This window comes from Eptatretus burgeri, chromosome 9 (assembly GCF_056783735.1).
Source record: "Eptatretus burgeri isolate ZD-2024b chromosome 9, Ebu_testis_v1, whole genome shotgun sequence".
NCBI classification, from domain to species: Eukaryota; Metazoa; Chordata; class Myxini; order Myxiniformes; family Myxinidae; genus Eptatretus; species Eptatretus burgeri.
The window spans coordinates 2,249,324-2,269,323 of NC_140969.1; the positions used below are offsets into that span (position 1 = coordinate 2,249,324).

At 45.0% G+C, this 20,000-nt stretch overlaps 1 protein-coding gene across 2 annotated transcripts in view; it reads right to left on the reverse strand.

The window, feature by feature from the left end:
- LOC147019428 (uncharacterized) overlaps window positions 1–20,000 on the reverse strand; it is a 102,247-nt gene that overhangs the window by 18,840 nt on the left and 63,407 nt on the right. For both annotated transcript variants that reach the window (XM_085893891.1, XM_085893890.1), the window contains 3 exons: window positions 14,992–15,072; window positions 14,830–14,896; window positions 2,752–2,859 (listed from right to left, as the gene is read on the reverse strand). In XM_085893891.1, coding sequence (XP_085750017.1) covers window positions 2,752–2,859; window positions 14,830–14,896; window positions 14,992–15,072 — 256 coding nt within the window. The remainder of the gene's footprint in view (window positions 1–2,751; window positions 2,860–14,829; window positions 14,897–14,991; window positions 15,073–20,000) is intronic.

The window sequence follows — 20,000 nt, forward strand, 5'->3', positions numbered from 1 at the left end:
GTCTTTGTGACCAATATTTCAGAATAAATGATCCTTTGAACTTGGTGCAACAGCGCAACTAAATCGTACCTTTCCTCCCACGATTGCTGGTACGTTACAGAATACATGGCAGAGCCTTTGTAGCTCCTCGTTTTTAGTTTTGCCTTCTTTGATGGCAACCTCGATCCACCTTCACCTTCAGCACCACAAGTAGATCCCTTGCTATGTTTCTCGCATTCCACGCTGTAACGTGCGATGTAACGATAGATCACAGCCACTACACTGGAATACATGCGTTGGTTACTTCCTGTTTCCATGCCGGTTTATGCACACGCACCCTCTACTGACTCCCCTTGTGTGATCTTGAAGGAAGTATATCTAGCACCTCTAAGCGATTGAAAATTACTTCTTGTACCCAAGCTGCAACAATTTGAGAAATAAAAATAATTGAAATTAATACGGGTGACAATCATTTGCAAGTGCTTTGAGTGGGTGGTGTGTGCAAAGTGCGGGTGAGTTGAAGGTCTTCCACTGTCGACCGGACTGTGTCCGTCTCACCTGAGAAAGTAGACAAAGTTCTGTCCAGCCTTGACTCTGCCTCATTGATGGGCCCAGATGGCATCAGTACCCACGTTCTCAAATCCTGCTCTGCCACTCTGGCCTCCCCTTTATCTGCTCTTTTCAGTCTGTCCTCCTTTAGCTGCCTCCCTTCTGCGTGGAAGTCAGAAAACATCCACAAGAAGGGTGCGAAAACAAACCCTACCAACTATAGGCCAATGAGCTTGCTTCCAATTACAAGCAAAGTCATAGAATCCATCATTGCTGCTGATGTGAAGTCTTTCCTGTTTTCAAACAGCCTGATCTCCAAACATCAGTTTGGATTCTGTCCCAGTCACTCAACTCTGGACGTGCTTCTGCTCCTCTCTCAGCAATGGTTGGAGGCCCTCAATCTCAAACAAGAGGTGAGGACCATCTTTCTAAACATATCTCAAGCATTCACCAGTATGGCACCTTGCTTCGCTTGCCAATCTCTCTGCCTGCGGCACAGAAGGCCATCTTTATTCTTGGATTTCTGACTTCCTCCACTCACACAGTCAAAGTGCTGTCATCAATGGAACTCTCTGCCAAATGGACTCTCCTATCTCGTTCCTTGATCACCACTGGAAGAGATTCCGTCTCTTGAAGTTGTAGGCCTCACCATCAGTCATGACCCTTCCTCAGTAGACCACATAGCAAAGCTGACCTTCAAAGCCAGCCACAGACTGGGCATCCTCCATCAATCCAAGTCTTTCCTTGGAAAATCAGAGTTGCTCACAGTCTATCAACAAGGCCTTTATCTGGAGCTCAATGGAGTACTGCTCTTCACTATAGGCTGGTGACCTACCATCGCATCTGTCTCCTGGATTCTGTGGAATCTAAAGGTCTCAAAATTATTGGAATATTTTGTGATGAGGCTGAAGCACCGTTTATGTTGCTGTTACATTGCAGGCAGGTTTTTACAACATTGCTCCATCCCTCTGCTCTTTCAGTCTTCCGACCCTCCCCCTCCACTCCAGGAAGCAAACGTTCTTTCAGTAACCCCCTCCTGGTTAAACCTCCAAAATCCAGGCTGACTGCACATCTCAACTTCTTTATTCCTCACATCTCCCATCGACGGAACCACGTTCCAGAAGCTGTTCAGTCCAATTTTTTTCCCTCCAGGGCTTCAAGCAAGCAGTACACCACCATGTCATACCATCCCAAATTGTGACCCATGATCTTTATTACCCACATTAACTGTTCTTTAACCAACCATCTTACTTGATAGTTTCAGTGATTTCTCCCCATTCTCCCTTTCCTCTTAACCCGAACATTTGTTCCGTAATGTTTATCCCACTGTGAGTTCTGCCTTGCTCTTCCATGAGCTGCCTCACTCCTGTAAGGAAAAATAAAATTGGTGAATTTAATATCTCCATCAATATGAAAAACCCATTCTTCAAGTACACCATTGCTGACCCATTACTGCTTCGTTCATGCAGTTCTCTTGCAAGCTGGGAACATGTATCCACTCATGACGTCCAGAAGATTATTCACTTTACTTCTCTCGACAAGATGGAGGCTCATGGAAGGGAAAGGTGATGAAGGTTATGAACTGACAGTGGGGCAGTGGGATAACTCTTGGACACAAGTTTGAAGAGAGAGACAGAGACAGAGACAGAGACAGAGACAGAGACAGAGACAGAGACAGAGACAAGGAAATACTGCACGTAACAGGTTTGGGTTGTGTGGGATGAAAGGGGTTCATTAAGATTGCGGGTAAGGATGGGGGTTGGAAATGTGATGGTGGTGCAATGCTCGCTTGAATCCCTGGAGGGAAGGGTGGGATAGAACAGCCTCTGGAAAGCAGTACCACATTGATTTGTCTTTTATTGAACCAACTGTCATGTTAAAAACACAAATACAAGTAAAAAATGTCTGAAACAATTTATCGGCATCTCGACTGCCAATAACAAACAACTCATTGTTCATGTATCTGAAGCCAAAGAGGCAGGTCGAGCTGTTAGGCTACACGACATAAGGACAAGGAACATCGTTGTCAGCCTGTGTGTGAGAAATTCTGATAATCCTGACATGTAGTCTGGGGGTGGGGTGTGGGGGGGGGGGTGGCAGTGTCAGGGGGTGGAGGGTTGGAAGGAGGATTGGGTAACTATACAGTATTAAATGTAAAGATCGATGCCTTATGTACACTTGTAAATATAATGAAGAAGTCGAGGTAGAGAAGACATTCCTTACGTTTTCAGTAACGAGTCGATTGATTATATCTTCTGAGTGCATGAGCTGTGAGGTGAGGGCAGATATCTCATGGTGCATCTCTTTTCGCTCCTCCTCAAAATGCTCGACCTGTGTGTGAGAGCCACATCCCACTCAAGGTACAGGTAGAGCCTATTTTTCCCACATCCCACACGGATGGACAGATTTATAACTGGATATCTCATCTTGGATCCACATCACATGTGTAGGGATCGTCAGGTCGTGGGGATTATGAACTGGGGACCCGCGGTTCGAGACAGGATTGCTCAAACACATCTCCACAGCAAGGCATTCAATACATGGAGCAATTTAACAAAGGTGTGTTAAATGTTCAGTAATTTTCTTCATTGTCCACTTTTTATAACCACACATGTTGTTGTGGGCAATCTGTCCATCCATCCTTCCATCCATTGGGACCATACTCTGTGTAGAGCGTTGGTGCTGCCTAAGCAGTCCCCTTGGCTATTGGACACAATCCTGGACGGGTCACCACTCCAACACAGGATACCAGCAAGCTGGCACTCATCTTTCCGACCTCAGAAGGATGACAGGCAGAGTCAACCCCACCTGGTATTAATTCAACAGCCAAGGGGGATTGAACTCAGGATCCAAGGATCCCAAGCCCACCACCCTTCCCATGAAGCCAACACCAAGCTTAATCTGTCCTCATGCATGAAATTTCAAAAACTCAGCATTGTAACATCCGATCACTATATATCGATTTCCATTTTCACTTTACGCTCTCAGATGCTGTTAAGTAGTAAATGCAACCTGAGGTTTGAGCAAAATGTTCAGATTTCCCTTTCTTTGTGTAGGTACCACATGATGGTGCACCACTGGCTGCATGATGTTTCCCACGTCTGCACATGGTTCACGTGACCGGACGTTCCTCAACAAGGTTGCATGGTCACAATGTTGGCATTCTATTCATTTTTGCATTGATCATGATTTACATTTGCAAGGAACTTTTAGAAGCTTCGTATTTCTTACAATTAGGCCATTAAATAGCATCGTGGTACCAATTTCCTCATTCTTGTGAAAAATGAGAGTCCTCATTCATAGGGTGAAGGACATGGATGCTGATATTGCAGTACAGCAGATTCTTTAAGTTCTTTCACCTGTGTATCATCTGTAAGTTTGATAGATAGCTGCACTAACTCCCACATGACATCGTTATTTTATTTAGCTTTCTTCGTCAAGGGTCATGAAACTGCAGAACGACAGGAGGCAAAGGGTCAACAAGTAGAAGTTGGGCCAAAAGGGAATCAGGTAGACAAGTACACCTGCATGCTTCACAGCACGAGGACAGCAGTTAGGGATGAAGGCTCAAATGGTCAAATCGTAAAAAAAATATAAAAAAACAAAAAAACAACAAACGCTTATACTGATCAGATTACTTTCAATAATCATCATCAAGGTCATTGAATCCATCATCACAGTTGATATGAAATCCTTCCTCTTCTCCAACAACCTCATCTCGGATCACCAATTTGGTTTCAGACCAGGTCACTCCACCTTGGACATGCTGCTTCGACTCGCCCAACAATGGATGAAGGCCCTCAATGTCAGACATGAGATCAGGGCCGTCTCTCTGGACATATCTCATGCTTTTGATACAGTCTGGAATCCTGCTTTGCTCTCCCAACTCTCTGCCTTCGGCATCCAAGGCCAACTCCACACATGGATTACTGACTTCCTCTACCCTCATAGCCAACGTGTCACTCTGTCTCTGAAAGGACAGTCTGGATAACCTCCCCCCCTCCCCCGATTCTACTTTTCTTAACTATCAGCCATGATATTTCATGGGCAAATCACATTTCAAAGTTTATGGAACCAGTCGCTGAATGGGAATCCTCCGTCATTGAAAGATCTTCCTTGGCACACCTGAACTCTTATCCACCGACAAGACCTTTATCCGCAGCTTGATGTGAGTACTGCTCTCCCTTCTGGGCTCACACCTTGCTCAGCTTGATGCTGTGGAATTGAACACCTTCAGGATCAGTGGAATCTTCCACGATGAAGCTCAGTCCACGGGCCTTCCACTTTGCCATGGCAGACAGGTCAGTAATCCCAGACATCCGCATCCTTTCTGATCTTGCACCCTCTGACCTTTCCATACTTTGTGCCCCCAAGGTTTCTGCAGGAAGTACGAGGTCCACCATCAACCCCCTTATGGTGAATCTCCCGTAATCCAGGATCACTGCTCACCTCCACTCATTCGTTCCTCTTTTTTTCCTGCCTGTGGAACCAACTTCCACATCCTCTTCAATCTCATTCTTCCCTCCAGGTCTTCAAGACAGCTGTTCACCACCATTTCAGATCATCCCCAATCCAAAATCATGATCTTTTCAACACCCGTTAAACCACTCCCCCACTCCACCCCCCAAATGTTGCTTCTGTATCCATCTTGTTCATCGCTTGTGTTCTTCCCTACACCTTATCGTTACCCACATCCCTTGTTGTGTGACGATGTGATGCCCAGTTTATCGTCCATCCGAGAGAAGACGCGCACAGTGATGAATCACCTGGCCTGTGAAACACAGGGAAGACAGTTTCGAGCTGGGTTGGGATTCAAATCCAAGCTACACAGAGTGAGCATGCGTACCTCTTGGCTTTCCTGTCGTGATATGGCGATTCCTTCCTTCAGAACTGAAAAATATATATTTTCTCATCGTGATCATATGCCAAAGAAATACATACATATGTGGACGCCAAAATATTTTTTTAATTTCAACTACTTTCTGGAAGAAATGGTGCATTGTTTGAAAAAAGTGCAAGGGTGCCAATATTTTTTGGCGATGACAGTACATGCTTTGTTAAATTGCTGTACAGTATAAAGCTTCCAAACCTGCGAGATTGTCTGTTTCCACCATTGGTTCGACATAATGTGCAATAAATAGACGGGATGTAGGACCCCATTGATTCGCTGTGCTAGTCTAGCTGATGTCCCTCGTACGGTTTCACTTGGCTATACGTAATAAATAAAGGTGGGAAGTCGAGAGCACGGTTTCCCATCTGTGAGGGTCTAATTCACCGGGAAGGGAATGCGAGATTTGGTGTGGGGACCCTACCAGTCAGGTTGTGGAATTATTCATGGCTCGTTGGCTTCAGGGTCAGAGGTTGGGAAGCGGGTCTGACTCACGCCCCTCATGAGCCCTGTGCTCCCCTGAATTCATAACAATTGGTGGCAGGAGTGGGATTGGACCTGGGGCATGACAAGCATCCCTCAAAATTTGATAACTGAGCGTAGCAAGGGAGGAAAATTTAAAATATAGCAGCTATGTCTAACCAAGACGGACAGGACCAGGTGGGTACAAACATGTTGGCAGCCTCCCTTGTGCCAGATCAAAGAAGGAAATTAATTGAGATGATGACACAGCTCATGGCACAGATTCGGTTGGGACATGAAAGCATGGCCAATAAATTCAAGATGATGGGCAACAGAATGGATGCGAAGAGCGACAAAATGTACGAGGGACAGGCAGAGATAAAGGCTGTGGGCAACGGCATACGAGTTGGACGGCCAGGGAGAGGCAAGGATTGGTTTGGCAGACACTGGCAGAGAAAGTGCGACAGAACGCGAGGAGCTGGCCATGGGGAGAAGGAGTGTGGCATTTGTGTCGGACGCGCAGTGCGTGACTGCAACCGGTGAAGCCAAGAGCAAAGTTGAGATGGCACTGGGAACAGAGCCACGGGAGAGAATATATATATATATATATATATATATATATATATATATATATATATATATATATATATATATATATATATATATATATATATATATATATATATATATATATATATATATACAGCCGGAAGGCGATAGTTTATTCTTTAAAACGGTAGTATCACAGGAGAGAACGGAGAGTGTGGGAAGGGAGGAGGTTGGGGCACGTGCAGTGACAAATTTGTGCAGGACGACCGTGACCCCACAGTTGTCCACACCCATTCAATGGGAGCCAGCGGTGTTTCCCAATCACAGGGTGGAAAGGGCGTTTGCCGCCAACGACAGGTAATGAAATGGAAGACCAAGTAGGAACCCAAAGAGGTAAAGAGGAAAGATGGAGTCATCAGGAGGAACCTAGATAGGATTTTGGTTTCAGCTGCTACTCCACTACCCTCAAACCCATCCAGGTGTAGCCAAGTGGGCCTTAGAGAAAAATTTATGCAATAATTCTCTTCTCCTTAGAGAGACAGATGATTAAAGAGTGGAATCGAGAGGAAGTGAGCACATTGAATGGCATGAATGTGGAGTGTGGGATTCGTACGGAGACTCTCCAAAGGGGTGTGCACATGCCTGTGTGTGTGTGTGGTTGCATATGTGCGGTGTGCAAGTTCTGCGCATGCGCCTTCCGAATTCGCACCAGGGTCGGAGTGGTGGACATGGCATGGCCGTTTCACGAGCTGCATGCTTTGGCATGTGATGAGCAGAAGTGCCACGTGGTTGAGCCTGCCCTGTGCGTGCTGCCTGGTACGAGCGTGGGAAGGTTGAGTATGCGAGTGGGGATGAGCCGTTCAGCACTTGTGTCCGCAGCACGAACGTGCATGGCGGATGTTAACCTGCCGGACAGCGATACATGTGCCTTGGTGCACGCCGAGCCGCTGGCACGTGAGATTGGAACCTCGTGCACCGTGCATGCTGGCATGGGTGCACGCATATGCGAGAGTATGAATAAGAGAGTGCTGTAGTGCTGTAGTGCTGTAGTGCTGGGCTTGTGGACGTGGCTAGAATGGACTGCGAGGAGGTAGGGGGAACGCTTTTGGGAGAGCCGCCAGAGACTGATGGTGTACTTTTAAATTTGAAACGGTTTCCCCATAATGTTATTAGTTTGAGTCCAGTTTGGGGTGAGCTGAGCGGAGGGTTGTAAAGGTCACTACATGTGGGAGCAGGTGTGCAGGCAGGTCTTTGCCAGGTAGATAGCAGGGTTTTAAATGCTCATGTCGGGTTTTATACAGGATTCGGCGGTTAAAAAGAAAACGCTGCCAGTTGGGTAATTATATTGTGAGAGAGGGGGATAGCCCAATAATGGGGAACGGAATAGTGAGGCAAATTTGGGGTGGGGGGGGGCAATCGCATTCCCAAAGAGCCTTGGACAAAAGAGTGTGGAGTTAGGCAAATTCCCACGGTGTCCCTGTGCTAATTAGCGTGGGGCATCACAGGCAACAGGTAAGGGGTCACGTGGGGTCCCAGGGTAGTGTGCATTGTAATGTTGGAGGACATGGAGAAACTCTGAAGGCAGATTGACAGGAACTGAGACAAGGTCGAGATTGGTGACATTTCAAATTGACAAAATGGGTTTTGATTATTTTTGAAATTAGAAGAGGATAGATTAGCCCCTTCCTCATTCTTCCTCATTGTCCCGATGATTGAGGGACGAATGGAGGAATGCTTGTTGTGTGAATGAGGTGCATGGAAGAGACATTTGCCAGAACTGCTCGTTGATGGACAACGTTAACATCGCACAGTGTATTTTGTGAAGAGTAAACGAGTTATCGCCAGGACCCCAAAGAAACGACCAATTTCTGCCATGACCCACTTCTGGGAAGGCACGGGCAAACTGCACGGCGCAACCAAACCACCCGGCAGAAAGAGTGGACAGGAATGGGCCACACACACTCGCTGAACTGAAAGAAAACATGACAAGTGAAATTTATGCCATTCCTTTAGAATTTCATGTCAAGGTTATGAGGGGTATTGGTACCAGAACAGCGGAATGTGTTGCCCCCCAAGGGGGCATTGAACTGACATAATTTTCAAAACCATGTGTATTGTGAATAAATTCTAATGTCTGTACTTTAAAAATGTTAATACACTTTAAACAAGAAAAAGAGCAATCAGAGATTGTGGACCCTCGCCAGGACTTCTTTTGAGTGGTGTATTTTTATAGGTTTTAGGGTAATATGGCTGCCAACCATGTGACCTATGAAATCATACGTGTGAACCTTTTGTTCCTCATGGACAGGCGGTCATATGTGTAAAGTTTCGCCTCGATTTGTTCAGCCACTTCAGAGAAGATTTTTGAAGGTTTTTATTTTTTATTTCTTAAACAATATGGCTGCTGAATCATGTGACCGATGACGTAATGAATTTTTTTTCTGTGGACAATTTTATCCCGAGATGACCCTCAAAAATTTTCATACTGATTGGATGTGGCGTTCTACATAAGCAATTATGACGTCATAACGAGAGCACCTATGACCTCATAAAAAATCACCTTCATTCACCATGAGGATTACTTGCTATGTGCCAAATTTCAATTTTTTTCTTGGTGCGGTTTCAGAGATACAGAGGTCCAATTTTTTCCTGGTTTTCAATATGGCTGCCACACCCCGTGACCTTTGACGTCATCATTATCACTACAACATTATACATGGGTAGTCACACCAATGGTGAAAATTTCGTCTCAATCCGACAAACGGCTGCGGAGAAAAACAAAAGTTGTGTGCCAACAAGCAGACAGACAGACAGACAAAAAAAAATGACAAATCACTCATAGAGTGGTAACTTGGCAAAACAGCACAAAGTAGAATAGCACTCGGTGGAGCGCATACCTCTGCCTGGTGGAACAGTTCATGTTTTGTATTCCACTGATGGGCTGGATCCGAACCAAAATCCAATCCGCTTGTTCTTGTCACCTATCCAACTCATCCACCTTGTTTTGTCATAACTCGTCCACAACTTTTTTAGATATAGTGATATATTTAGTTTTTGGCACTATCAATTTTATAAATTAGGTTTGTGTTGACCTTTTCACCTTAAAATTAATTTGTCGTTGAATTCAGCGACCCGACATGAAAATGCTCTTCAAATTTCAAGTCAATCGGATGAAAATTGAGGATTTTAGAAAATTTGGCCAAAACTGGCCTTTTGGCCTATTTTGACCTTTTGGCCGATGTTTACCTCAAAATTAATAGGTGGTTAAATTCAGTGACCTGATATGCAAATGCTCTTCACATTTCAAGTCAATCAGATTAAAATTGAGGATTTTAGAAAATTTGGCCCAATTTGGCCTTTTGGCTGACGTTGATCTCAAAATTAATAGGTGCTTGAATTTAGTGACCTTGTATGCAAATGGTCTTCACATTTCAAGTCAATCGGATGAAAGTTGATAATTTTAGAAACAATTCAATAATTTGGCCGATTTTAGGTTGACCTTATGGCCTATGTTGACCTTATGGCCAAAGATAGCCTCAAAAGTAATAGGTGGTTGAAGTCAGTGACCGGATATGCAAGTCCTGTTCAAATTCCAAGTCAATCAGATGAAATTTAAGGATTTTAGAAAATTTGGCTCAAATCGGCCTAGTGGCCGATGTAGACCTTGTTGGTCGACCGAATTTTACAAAACGCCAATGCGGGACCGTCGCAGGGTCGGTGACATTAATCTCGGAAAATTTCACAAGGATCGGTTGAGTGGTTTGGGCTGGAGGCGAGCGGACAGACAAACGCACGCGCACACACACACACACACACACACACACACACACACACACACACACACACACACACACACACACACACACACACACACACACACACACACACATACACACAGACACCCTCTCCTTTGGCGAGGGTAATAATAACTTCTAAAATGGAAATACATTTATTACCTCCACCCCCGAATTTGGAAGTCGGTTATGTTTTCACCCCTGTTTGTCCGTTTGTCTGTCTGTCTTTGTCTGTCTGTTTGTGTACAGGATATCTCAAAAAGTTGTGGACGGATCCGGATGAAATTTTGTGCACAACTTGGGTGTGTGACAAGGACGAACTGATTAGATTTTGGTGAAGACCCGGATCCAGATCGGACTACTAGATTTTTTCAGTGATTCTTCACCATTGAGAGATCAGGCCAAAAACAATATATAGCATGATATCTCAAAAATGTGTTGGGCCCGATATGTTCTCATGGATCAGGCATTACGGGGGGCGTAGGTATGCGCTCTACCGAGTGCCCTTGTAGTTTATAAATGTGTCGTATTTTTTTTTGCCACACCCTGAAGTATATGCCATTTGTACCTGGACTTCTGAGCATCATGGACCATTGCTTGAGATGAGAATGCCATAAAAAGCAACCCAACTTGTAACATACGTCTTGTACTATCATTATGAGCTTACATGCTGTTTAAACTCCATATAGATCACATTATCATTCAGTTACAAGTCGAAATTGAGCCTCGACCATTTCTTAGATTTTCTCTTTTTGCCTTATACACACCAGTCATGTGTCATCAGTGTGATATGTTATACAATCATCAGTGTGATACATGACATAGGTGTCATCCCCAAACTGGTGTTTCAAAAGAGTGATGTGTGAACAGCGTGTAATAAACTCGGGTTATTACAAAGAAACACTCAAGTTATTGACCTCTCAATACATACAGTGGGATGAACAAGTATTTGATACACTGCCGATTTTGCAGGTTTTCCCACTTACAAAGCACGTAGAGGTCTGTAATTTTTATCATAGGTACACTTCAACTGTGAAAGACGGAATCTAAAACAAAAATCCTGAAAATCAAAATGTATGATTTTTAAATAATTTATTTGCATTTCATTGCATGAAATTAGTATTTGATACATCAGAAAAGCAGAACTTAATATTTGGTACAGAAACCTTTGTTCGCAATTACAGAGATCAGACGTTTCCTGTAGCTCTTAACCAGGTTTGCACAGACTGCAGCAGGGATTTTGGCCCACTCCTCCATACAGATCTTCTCCAGATCCTTCAGGTTTCGGGGCTGTCGCTGGGCAACACAGACTTTCAGCTCCCTCCAAAGATTTTCTATTGGGTTCAGGTCTGGAGACTGGCGAGGCCACTCCAGGACCTTGAGATGCTTCTTACGGAGCCACTCCTTCGTTGCCCTGGCTGTGTGTTTCGGGTCGTTGTCATGCTGGAAGACCCAGCCACGCCCCATCTTCAATGCTCTTCTTGAGGGAAGGAGGTTGTTGGCCAAGATCTCGCGATACATGGCCCCATCTATCCTCCCCTCAACACAGTGCAGTTGTCCTGTCCCCTTTGCAGAAAAGCATCCCCAAAGAATGATGTTTCCACCTCCATGCTTCACGGTTGGGATGGTGTTCTTGGGGTTGTACTCATCCTTCTTCTTCCCCCAAACACGGCGAGTGGAGTTTAAATCAAAAAGCTCTATTTTGGTCTCATCAGACCAGATGACCTTCTCCCATTACTCCTCTGGATCATCCAGATGGTCATTGGCAAACTTCAGACGGGCCTGGACATGCGCTAGCTTGAGTAGAGGGACCTTGCGTGCGCTGCAGGATTTTAATCCATGACGGCGTAGTGTGTTACTTATGGTTTTCTTTGATACTGTGGTCCCAGCTCTCCTCAGGTCATTGACCTGGTCCTGCCGTGTAGTTCTGGGCTGATCCCTCACCTTTCTCATGATAATTGAGGCTCCATGAGGTGAGATCTTGCACAGAGCCCCAGACCGAGGGAGATTGACTGTTATCTTGAACTTCTTCCATTTTCTAATAATTGCACCAACAGTTGTTGCCTTCTCACCAAGCTGCTTGCCTATTGTCCTGTGGCCCATCCCAGCCTTGTGCAAGTCCACAATTTTGTCCCTGATGTCCTTAGACAGCTCTCTGGTCTTGCCCATTGTGGAGAGGTTGGAGTCTGATTGATTGAGTGTGGACAGCTTTCTTTAATGCAGATAACGAGTTCAAACAGGTGCAGTTAATACAGGTAATGAGTCGAGAATGGGAGGGCTTCTTAAAGACAAAACTAACAGGCCTGTGAGAGCTGGAATTCTTACTGGTTGGTAGGTGATCAAATACTTATTTCATGCTATAAAATGCAAATTAATTATTTAAAAATCATACATTTTGATTTTCAGGATTTTTGTTTTAGATTCCGTCTTTCACAGTTGAAGTGTACCTATGATAAAAATTACAGACCTCTACGTGCTTTGTAAGTGGGAAAACCTGCAAAATCGGCAGTGTATCAAATACTTGTTCTCCCCACTGTATATGTATGCTTAGTGTTAGCTTAATGGTTAGGGTGGTGGGCTTGGGATCCTCGGATCCTAAGTTCAAATCCCACTTGGCTGTTGAATTAATACCAGGTGGGGTTGGCTGCCTGTCATCCTTCCGAGGTCGGCAAAATGAGTGCCAGCTTGCTGGTATCTTGTGTCGGAGTAGTGACCCGTCCAGGATTGTGCCCAATAGCCCAGTAGACTGCTTTGGCAGCACCAATGCTCTGCACAGAGTATGGTCCCAATGGATGGATGGATAGAATACCAATGTATATGTAATCTGACCAAGCTTGATGGGTTTCCTTATGAATAACTCGCAGGACTTGGCCATTGCTGTTCTAAAGGCCCTGTCACACCTTGACGATTTAGCCATCGTATGCCTGACGTATGCAAAATTGGGCTAAAACGCTGGCACACGTCGAATACGTTATGGGTAAGTTTGTATACGTTAAGAGCACACTGGCATACATCGTAGTACGCTGGTATACGTCGTAGTACGCTGGCATACGTCGTAGTTCGCCGAGCTGTTAGACAAATTTTCCATGCTTAAAATTTCCCAGACGTATGCCAGTGTATGACTCACACGTTCCACATACGCTGGCCATAAGATGTAGGCACGTTACGCGATCATTGACACACGTCGACACACGTTACTTGAAAGTTACTCATAAGTCGAAACGCGTCGAGGTAATGGTTAGCGTCAGTGTTCCAGACTCCTGGTTTTTTTTTCTTTTTTTTCTTCGGTATGACGGTGATGTTGACACTTCGATTTCTAGTGCGGTTATAAAATAATATAATTAAAAGGCTGCCGCTCAACGATTTAAATCATAACCGTCATACCGAAAAAAAAAAACCAGGGAGTCTGGAACACTGACGCTAACCATTACCTTGACGTGTTTTGACTTATGAGTAACGTACAAGTAACGTATGTCGACGTGTGTCAACGATCGCGTAACGTGCCTACAACTTATGCCAGCATATGCGGAATGTGTGTCATACGTCGAGTACGTTGAGAAATTTTGAACATGCTGAAAATTTCTCGACGTACTCGGTATACAATGACGTATGCCAGCATACTATGACATATGCCAGCGTGCTCTTAACGTATACAAAACTAACCCATAACATATTCGACGTGTGCTAGCTTGGTTCGGCAAATTTTTCATACGTCGGCATACGCTCGCTAAAACGTCAAGGTGTGACAGCGACTTCACACTTCGATGTCTCGTGCGATTATGATTCGAATCGTCAAGCCGCAGCCTATTAATAGCCTACGCCACGTGATCGTCTGCGATAAGCTGCATAAGTTTGACTATCGTTGGGCATAGGTTGTGAACACCGACAACACGCTCAGCATTCGTTGGTATGTTATCTATATGTGATTAAAACGTTCTGTGTACGTTACTAATACGTTATGCATACGTCCAACACGTTATTATACGCCCAAAACTTAAAAAAAAAAACATAAATAGTTCAGCGTACGTCAGCGTTTTACATACATTTTGAGACCTTGCTATACGCTAGCTAAAACGTCAAAGTGTGACAGCGGCTTAACCCTATTAGCATTTTAATTAAAGAAATCAAATTTTTTTCCTATTTTTTTTGTGGGTGCCCAAAACACTTTCCCACGCCCACTAAGTAATGGAGTTGGGGATCATTTAATACTACCTTTCACAAAGCCACAAAGGCTTCAGGACGATAAGGGTGATTAAAAAAAAAATTATAATAAAAATTTTAAGAAAAAATCCATAAAAACCAAACTTTTTTTTTTTTGCTAAAACACTTCCCAACACTCTAATGGTGTCGAGCATAATTTAATATTCCCTTTCACATAGTTACAAAGGGTTAGGGATGATAGAGCAATTAAAAAACAACAAATCCAAAAGAAAACCCCAATTTTTTTTTTTCAAAAATTTCAATTTGTTTTTGTTTTTTTTTGGGCTAAACTACTTCCCAGTACTCACTACTGAACCTCTGAAAGATTGATGAAGATCTGTTTGACCATCTCTGAGAAAAATGGTGAAATACACAGACATCTCTCTTAGAATATAGATGAGTTCTTACCATCCATTGTATCTTTCCTTCCAGCTCCAACTTCAATCGTTGTGTCATCTCAAACCCACTCTGGAGTCTGTTAGAAGAACCAGGAGAGCTGTGCTGTTGTCCTGACAAGCTTGATGCTGTGCAATGCCATGCCGTTAGTCATCACATTAGTCTACGCCATACCTTGAGTATTTTTCACGCATTTCCTCAAGCTCTTGGCGCAAGGACTCAGGGTCTTCCTCAACGTGGGACAACTCTGATGGACTGACAAAAAGAGAAATAAATCACATACGAGAGTCCATTATGACTTCTGATCATTGGCTCGAGAAATATCAATCCAGGTTCAGTTCATGTGTGCTCTAATGTAACACAAACATCGAACAAGAGATTTAATTTGTACAAATGTGTGAACTTTGACTTGAATTCTATTAATTAGCAAAACCACTATCACATCTGCATCACCAGGGTCTGAGTACAATACTGTACTTACTTATAATCGTCTTCATTTTGAACAATGAGTAATGCTAATCCTGTATCCCAGGTACCCATGGTACAGCTGACAGGGCAGTAGTCACAGCTGCCTGTCGTTGACTACTCGAGATATTTGTATACCATCTAAAGGGTGTTGCTCTTTCACAGGTCTTTAGCCTCAAATCTTAAGAGTAGGTTTCAAAGCTTGTACATGCAAAGCACATGTAGCTATGACACGTGATTTGAATGTACATGCAAGTTGCAACTAGACAGAGGGAATGCAAGGAGAATGCAGATTTATTTCTTACAAAATGCCCCCATCAGATCTGTCAGAATGTCATCCCATTTCTTGGAGATTTTGTGAGAAATCATATATTTGTCAGGGGTGGAGGGAGGAAATTTGAGTGATGAATCGTGTGTCACAGCGTGTTTGTATTCATATTTAAAAGTGGATCACTGTCAAGACCAAACCAAGGAATATTAGAGTGCTGTATCAACTGACTAAAGTATCTTGTATGATGAGAGCACAGTGTCGGTTAACCACAAACATGTATGACACAGAATGAACTAGAAGGGCACTTGGTAGACCGCATACCTCCACTTGGTAGACCGTAGACGGGATGGGGGATTCCATGAGATGGTGTTCAGGTGCCATGGGTATTGGGTAGGGATGGGGGATTCCATGAGATCGTGTTCAGGTGCCATGGGTAGGGATGGGGGATCCCATGAGATGGTGTTCAGGTGCCATGGGTAGGGATGGGGGATTCCATGAGATGGTGGTTCAGGTGCCATGGGTAGGGATGGGGGATCCCATGAGATGGTGTTCAGGTGCCATGGGTAGGGATGGGGGATTCCATGAGATGGTGGTTCAGGTACCATGGGTCGGGATGGGTGATTCCATGAGATGGTGGTTCAGGCACCATGGATAGGGATGGGTGATTCCATGAGATGGTGGTTCAGGCACCATGGGTAGGGATGGGGGATTCCATGAGATGGTGTTCAGGTGCCATGGGTATTGGGTAGGGATGGGGGATTCCATGAGATGGTGTTCAGGTGCCATGGGTAGGGATGGGGGATCCCATGAGATGGTGTTCAGGTGCCATGGGTAGGGATGGGGGATTCCATGAGATGGTGTTCAGGTGCCATGGGTATGGATGGGGGATCTCTTGAGATGGTGGTTCAGGTGCCATGGGTCGGGATGGGGGATTCCAATGAGATGGTGTTCAGGTGCCATGGGTAGGGATGGGGGATTCCATGAGATGGTGTTCAGGTGCCATGGGTAGGGATGGGGGATCCCATGAGATGGTGTTCAGGTGCATGGGTAGGGATGTGGGATCCCATGAGATGGTGTTCAGGTGCCATGGGTATGGATGGGGGATCTTGTGAGATGGTGGTTCAGGTGCCATGGGTAGGGATGGGGGATCCTATGAGATGGTGTTCAGGTGCCATGGGTAGGGATGGGGGATCCCATGAGATGGTGTTCAGGTGCCATGGGTATGGATGGGGGATCTCGTGAGATGGTGGTTCAGGTACCATGGGTCGGGATGGGGGATTCCAATGAGATGGTGTTCAGGTGCCATGGGTAGGGATGGGGGATTCCATGAGATGGTGTTCAGGTGCCATGGGTAGGGATGTGGGATCCCATGAGATGGTGTTCAGGTGCCATGGGTATGGATGGGGGATCTTGTGAGATGGTGGTTCAGGTGCCATGGGTAGGGATGGGGGATTCCATGAGATGGTGTTCAGGTGCCATGGGTATGGATGGGGGATCCTATGAGATGGTGTTCAGGTGCCATGGGTATGGATGGGGGATCTTGTGAGATGGTGGTTCAGGTGCCATGGGTAGGGATGGGGGATCCTATGAGATGGTGTTCAGGTGCCATGGGTAGGGATGGGGGATCCCATGAGATGGTGTTCAGGTGCCATGGGTACTGGTAGGGATGGGGGATCCCATGAGATGGTGTTCAGGTGCCATGGGTAGGGATGTGGGATCCCATGAGATGGTGTTCAGGTGCCATGGGTATGGATGGGGGATCTTGTGAGATGGTGGTTCAGGTGCCATGGGTAGGGATGGGGGATCCTATGAGATGGTGTTCAGGTGCCATGGGTAGGGATGGGGGATCCCATGAGATGGTGTTCAGGTGCCATGGGTACTGGTAGGGATGGGGGATCCCATGAGATGGTGTTCAGGTGCCATGGATATGGATGGGGGATCTCGTGAGATGGTGGTTCAGGTACCATGGGTCAGGATGGGTGATTCCATGAGATGGTGGTTCAGGCACCATGGGTAGGGATGGGTGATTCCATGAGATGGTGGTTCAGGCACCATGGGTCGGGATGGGGGATTCCATGAGATGGTGGTTCAGGCACCATGGCTAGGGATGGGGGATTCCATGAGATAGTGGTTCAGGCACCATGGGAAGGGATGGGGGATTCCATGAGATGATGTTTTAGGGCCTGCTTGGATCATTAGAGGGAAGCCGGCAACTGAACAGTGTCTGGAAGGCGGAAACAGAAGCATGAGAAAAGAGGAACAAAAGAGTGGAGGTGTGCAGAAAGCCTGGATTTCAGGAGTTTAACCACACCCAAATGTGGAATATTAATGTGACCACGAGGATCGTTAAGATTGCATTTCTGTGTGTGTTTGCAGTTATTAAAATCAAGATGGCAACAGCAGAACAGTTCAGTTGTAAGAGGTTCACCTCTGAACTCTCTCTTTCAAGGGTTGATTCTCTGCTTGTTCAACCACGTCATTTAAAACACCCAACAGCGTCCTTCACACGAGTTGGTGTTAGAGTGAGAGTCAATACAAGTACATTATTTCACAAGTCCATGAAGGTCCTGCAGCAGCAAAACTCGGCACAGATGTTCTAGTTTCAAGACAGTGTCACAAACCTTCCCAGGAGTAGGTACACTTGCTGATGCTATTGTAACACAAGTTGTGGTTTGACTCTAAAATCTTTTTGAAAAGGGATAACTGTTTTCACTGCCCCCCTCTACCTTCTTGTATGGGGTCATACTCGTTTTCTAACATTAAAATAAATGAAAATGCCAACTGTAACTTGTGGTTACTCGATCGTGCCATCGTTGTTATTTAAAAGGAGAAATTGAAGGTTATTTAAAAACCGAATTAACAATGTTTTTAATTCACAATGGCAGTCATATTCAAGTCACTCTCATCTGGAATCCAAGGCTGTCCATGGCCCACGATGGATTTCGATGCAAGACAAATGTTACGCGTTAAATGGACTGAAAATATAGGGTTAGGGTTCACACAGAGCAAACGAGACTTAAGAGCTCCATTTCCCTATTCCCAAGTTATCATGTGCCTTGTCATGAAGATGCATGCCCTTCACTCGTCCGTTATCATCATGGCAAGAGTTCAACCCGATTCAATGAGGTGTGGAGAGAAGCAGCCACAAATCAGCATTAGGCGCACCTGAGAATGAGCAACTGATCCTGATCCAAAAACCCAGATACCTGCCATCATGCTGAGCATTCAGAGCAGGATGCCATCAACGGAACATTGTGATTCCACATAAATGAATGATCAGAGAAAAAGCTTTGTGGTTCTCACACATCATGCCAGGCACAATGGTGGGAAATGAGAAAAAAAAAAAAACTGTCATGAGCTTGAGCCACCATAATGTAGTTTTCTCTTATCCATGTGTATTTATCTTGATAGAGGACGTGACTCGAACAAACAGTGTTTGAAGTCCAATACATATTCACGTGCAACTGACACATCTGAGTTCCTCTCCAGCATCTTCAGCAAACCGTGTACGGTCAACCATCTGGCGCAATCCTCATTTGCACGTCATCCCAAGGTGCCACTGTACGTACAGATTGCTTTGTTTCGAGGACGTCAATAAAGGGCTCACGACAACGGACAGGCCCTGACCATATATCAGCCAACTCACATGCTTAATAACTGTGCTCCAGCTGGCTTCCTCTTCAGCCACATTTGTCCCAGTACAAGTACAGAAATGGCATCCACCCGTGTTAAAGCTTCCCAGGCACGTCCGACGCAGAAGACGCAGGGCAAATCGCATCCAGTCAAATATTTCCCAATTACCCTGGGTTATTGTCATTCATTGAAAATTATTGGAAACATCAACAGCACCCACAAGCAACATCTGAGAAGAGACAAACTGTACTGAGGTACCCAGCTTGGGTTCCATCGGAATGAGTCTCCACAAGATGTACTTTGTGACTGCCCTCGTCCAAATACGGACATAACAACTGTCCTGTGTGTGAAAGGAGAGGTAACCCTCAACATCAATTCGGAATTAAATGGAATCTCACACCAAGGAGCTCGAGTGCGATCTGTCAGCATTGTCTTCACATCCTGGCTCGGTGAACCTGGACCAAGGGGGGAAATCCTCCGTTTTATGGAGTCATACCTGACACAGAGGAAGATGTTTCTTTTTGTGAAATGACAATTGTAATGACTCCAAGATAGCTACAGGAATTTGTATCCTTACATTGAGCATTTTCAGATGATTGACCTCAAAAAAAATTTAACACCAATGAAACAACACGTACAAAGCTGCAGGAAGACCTTCACAACATCTATCTGACCTGAGCTGCCAAATGACAAGTTACCTTTGTGTCTGACAAAGACCAGGTAACGACGACTCTCTCCAAAACAGAAATCCCAACTCGATAGCCATAACTTTCAATGAAACCGTCATTCCCAACTCCTCTAATATCAACATTTT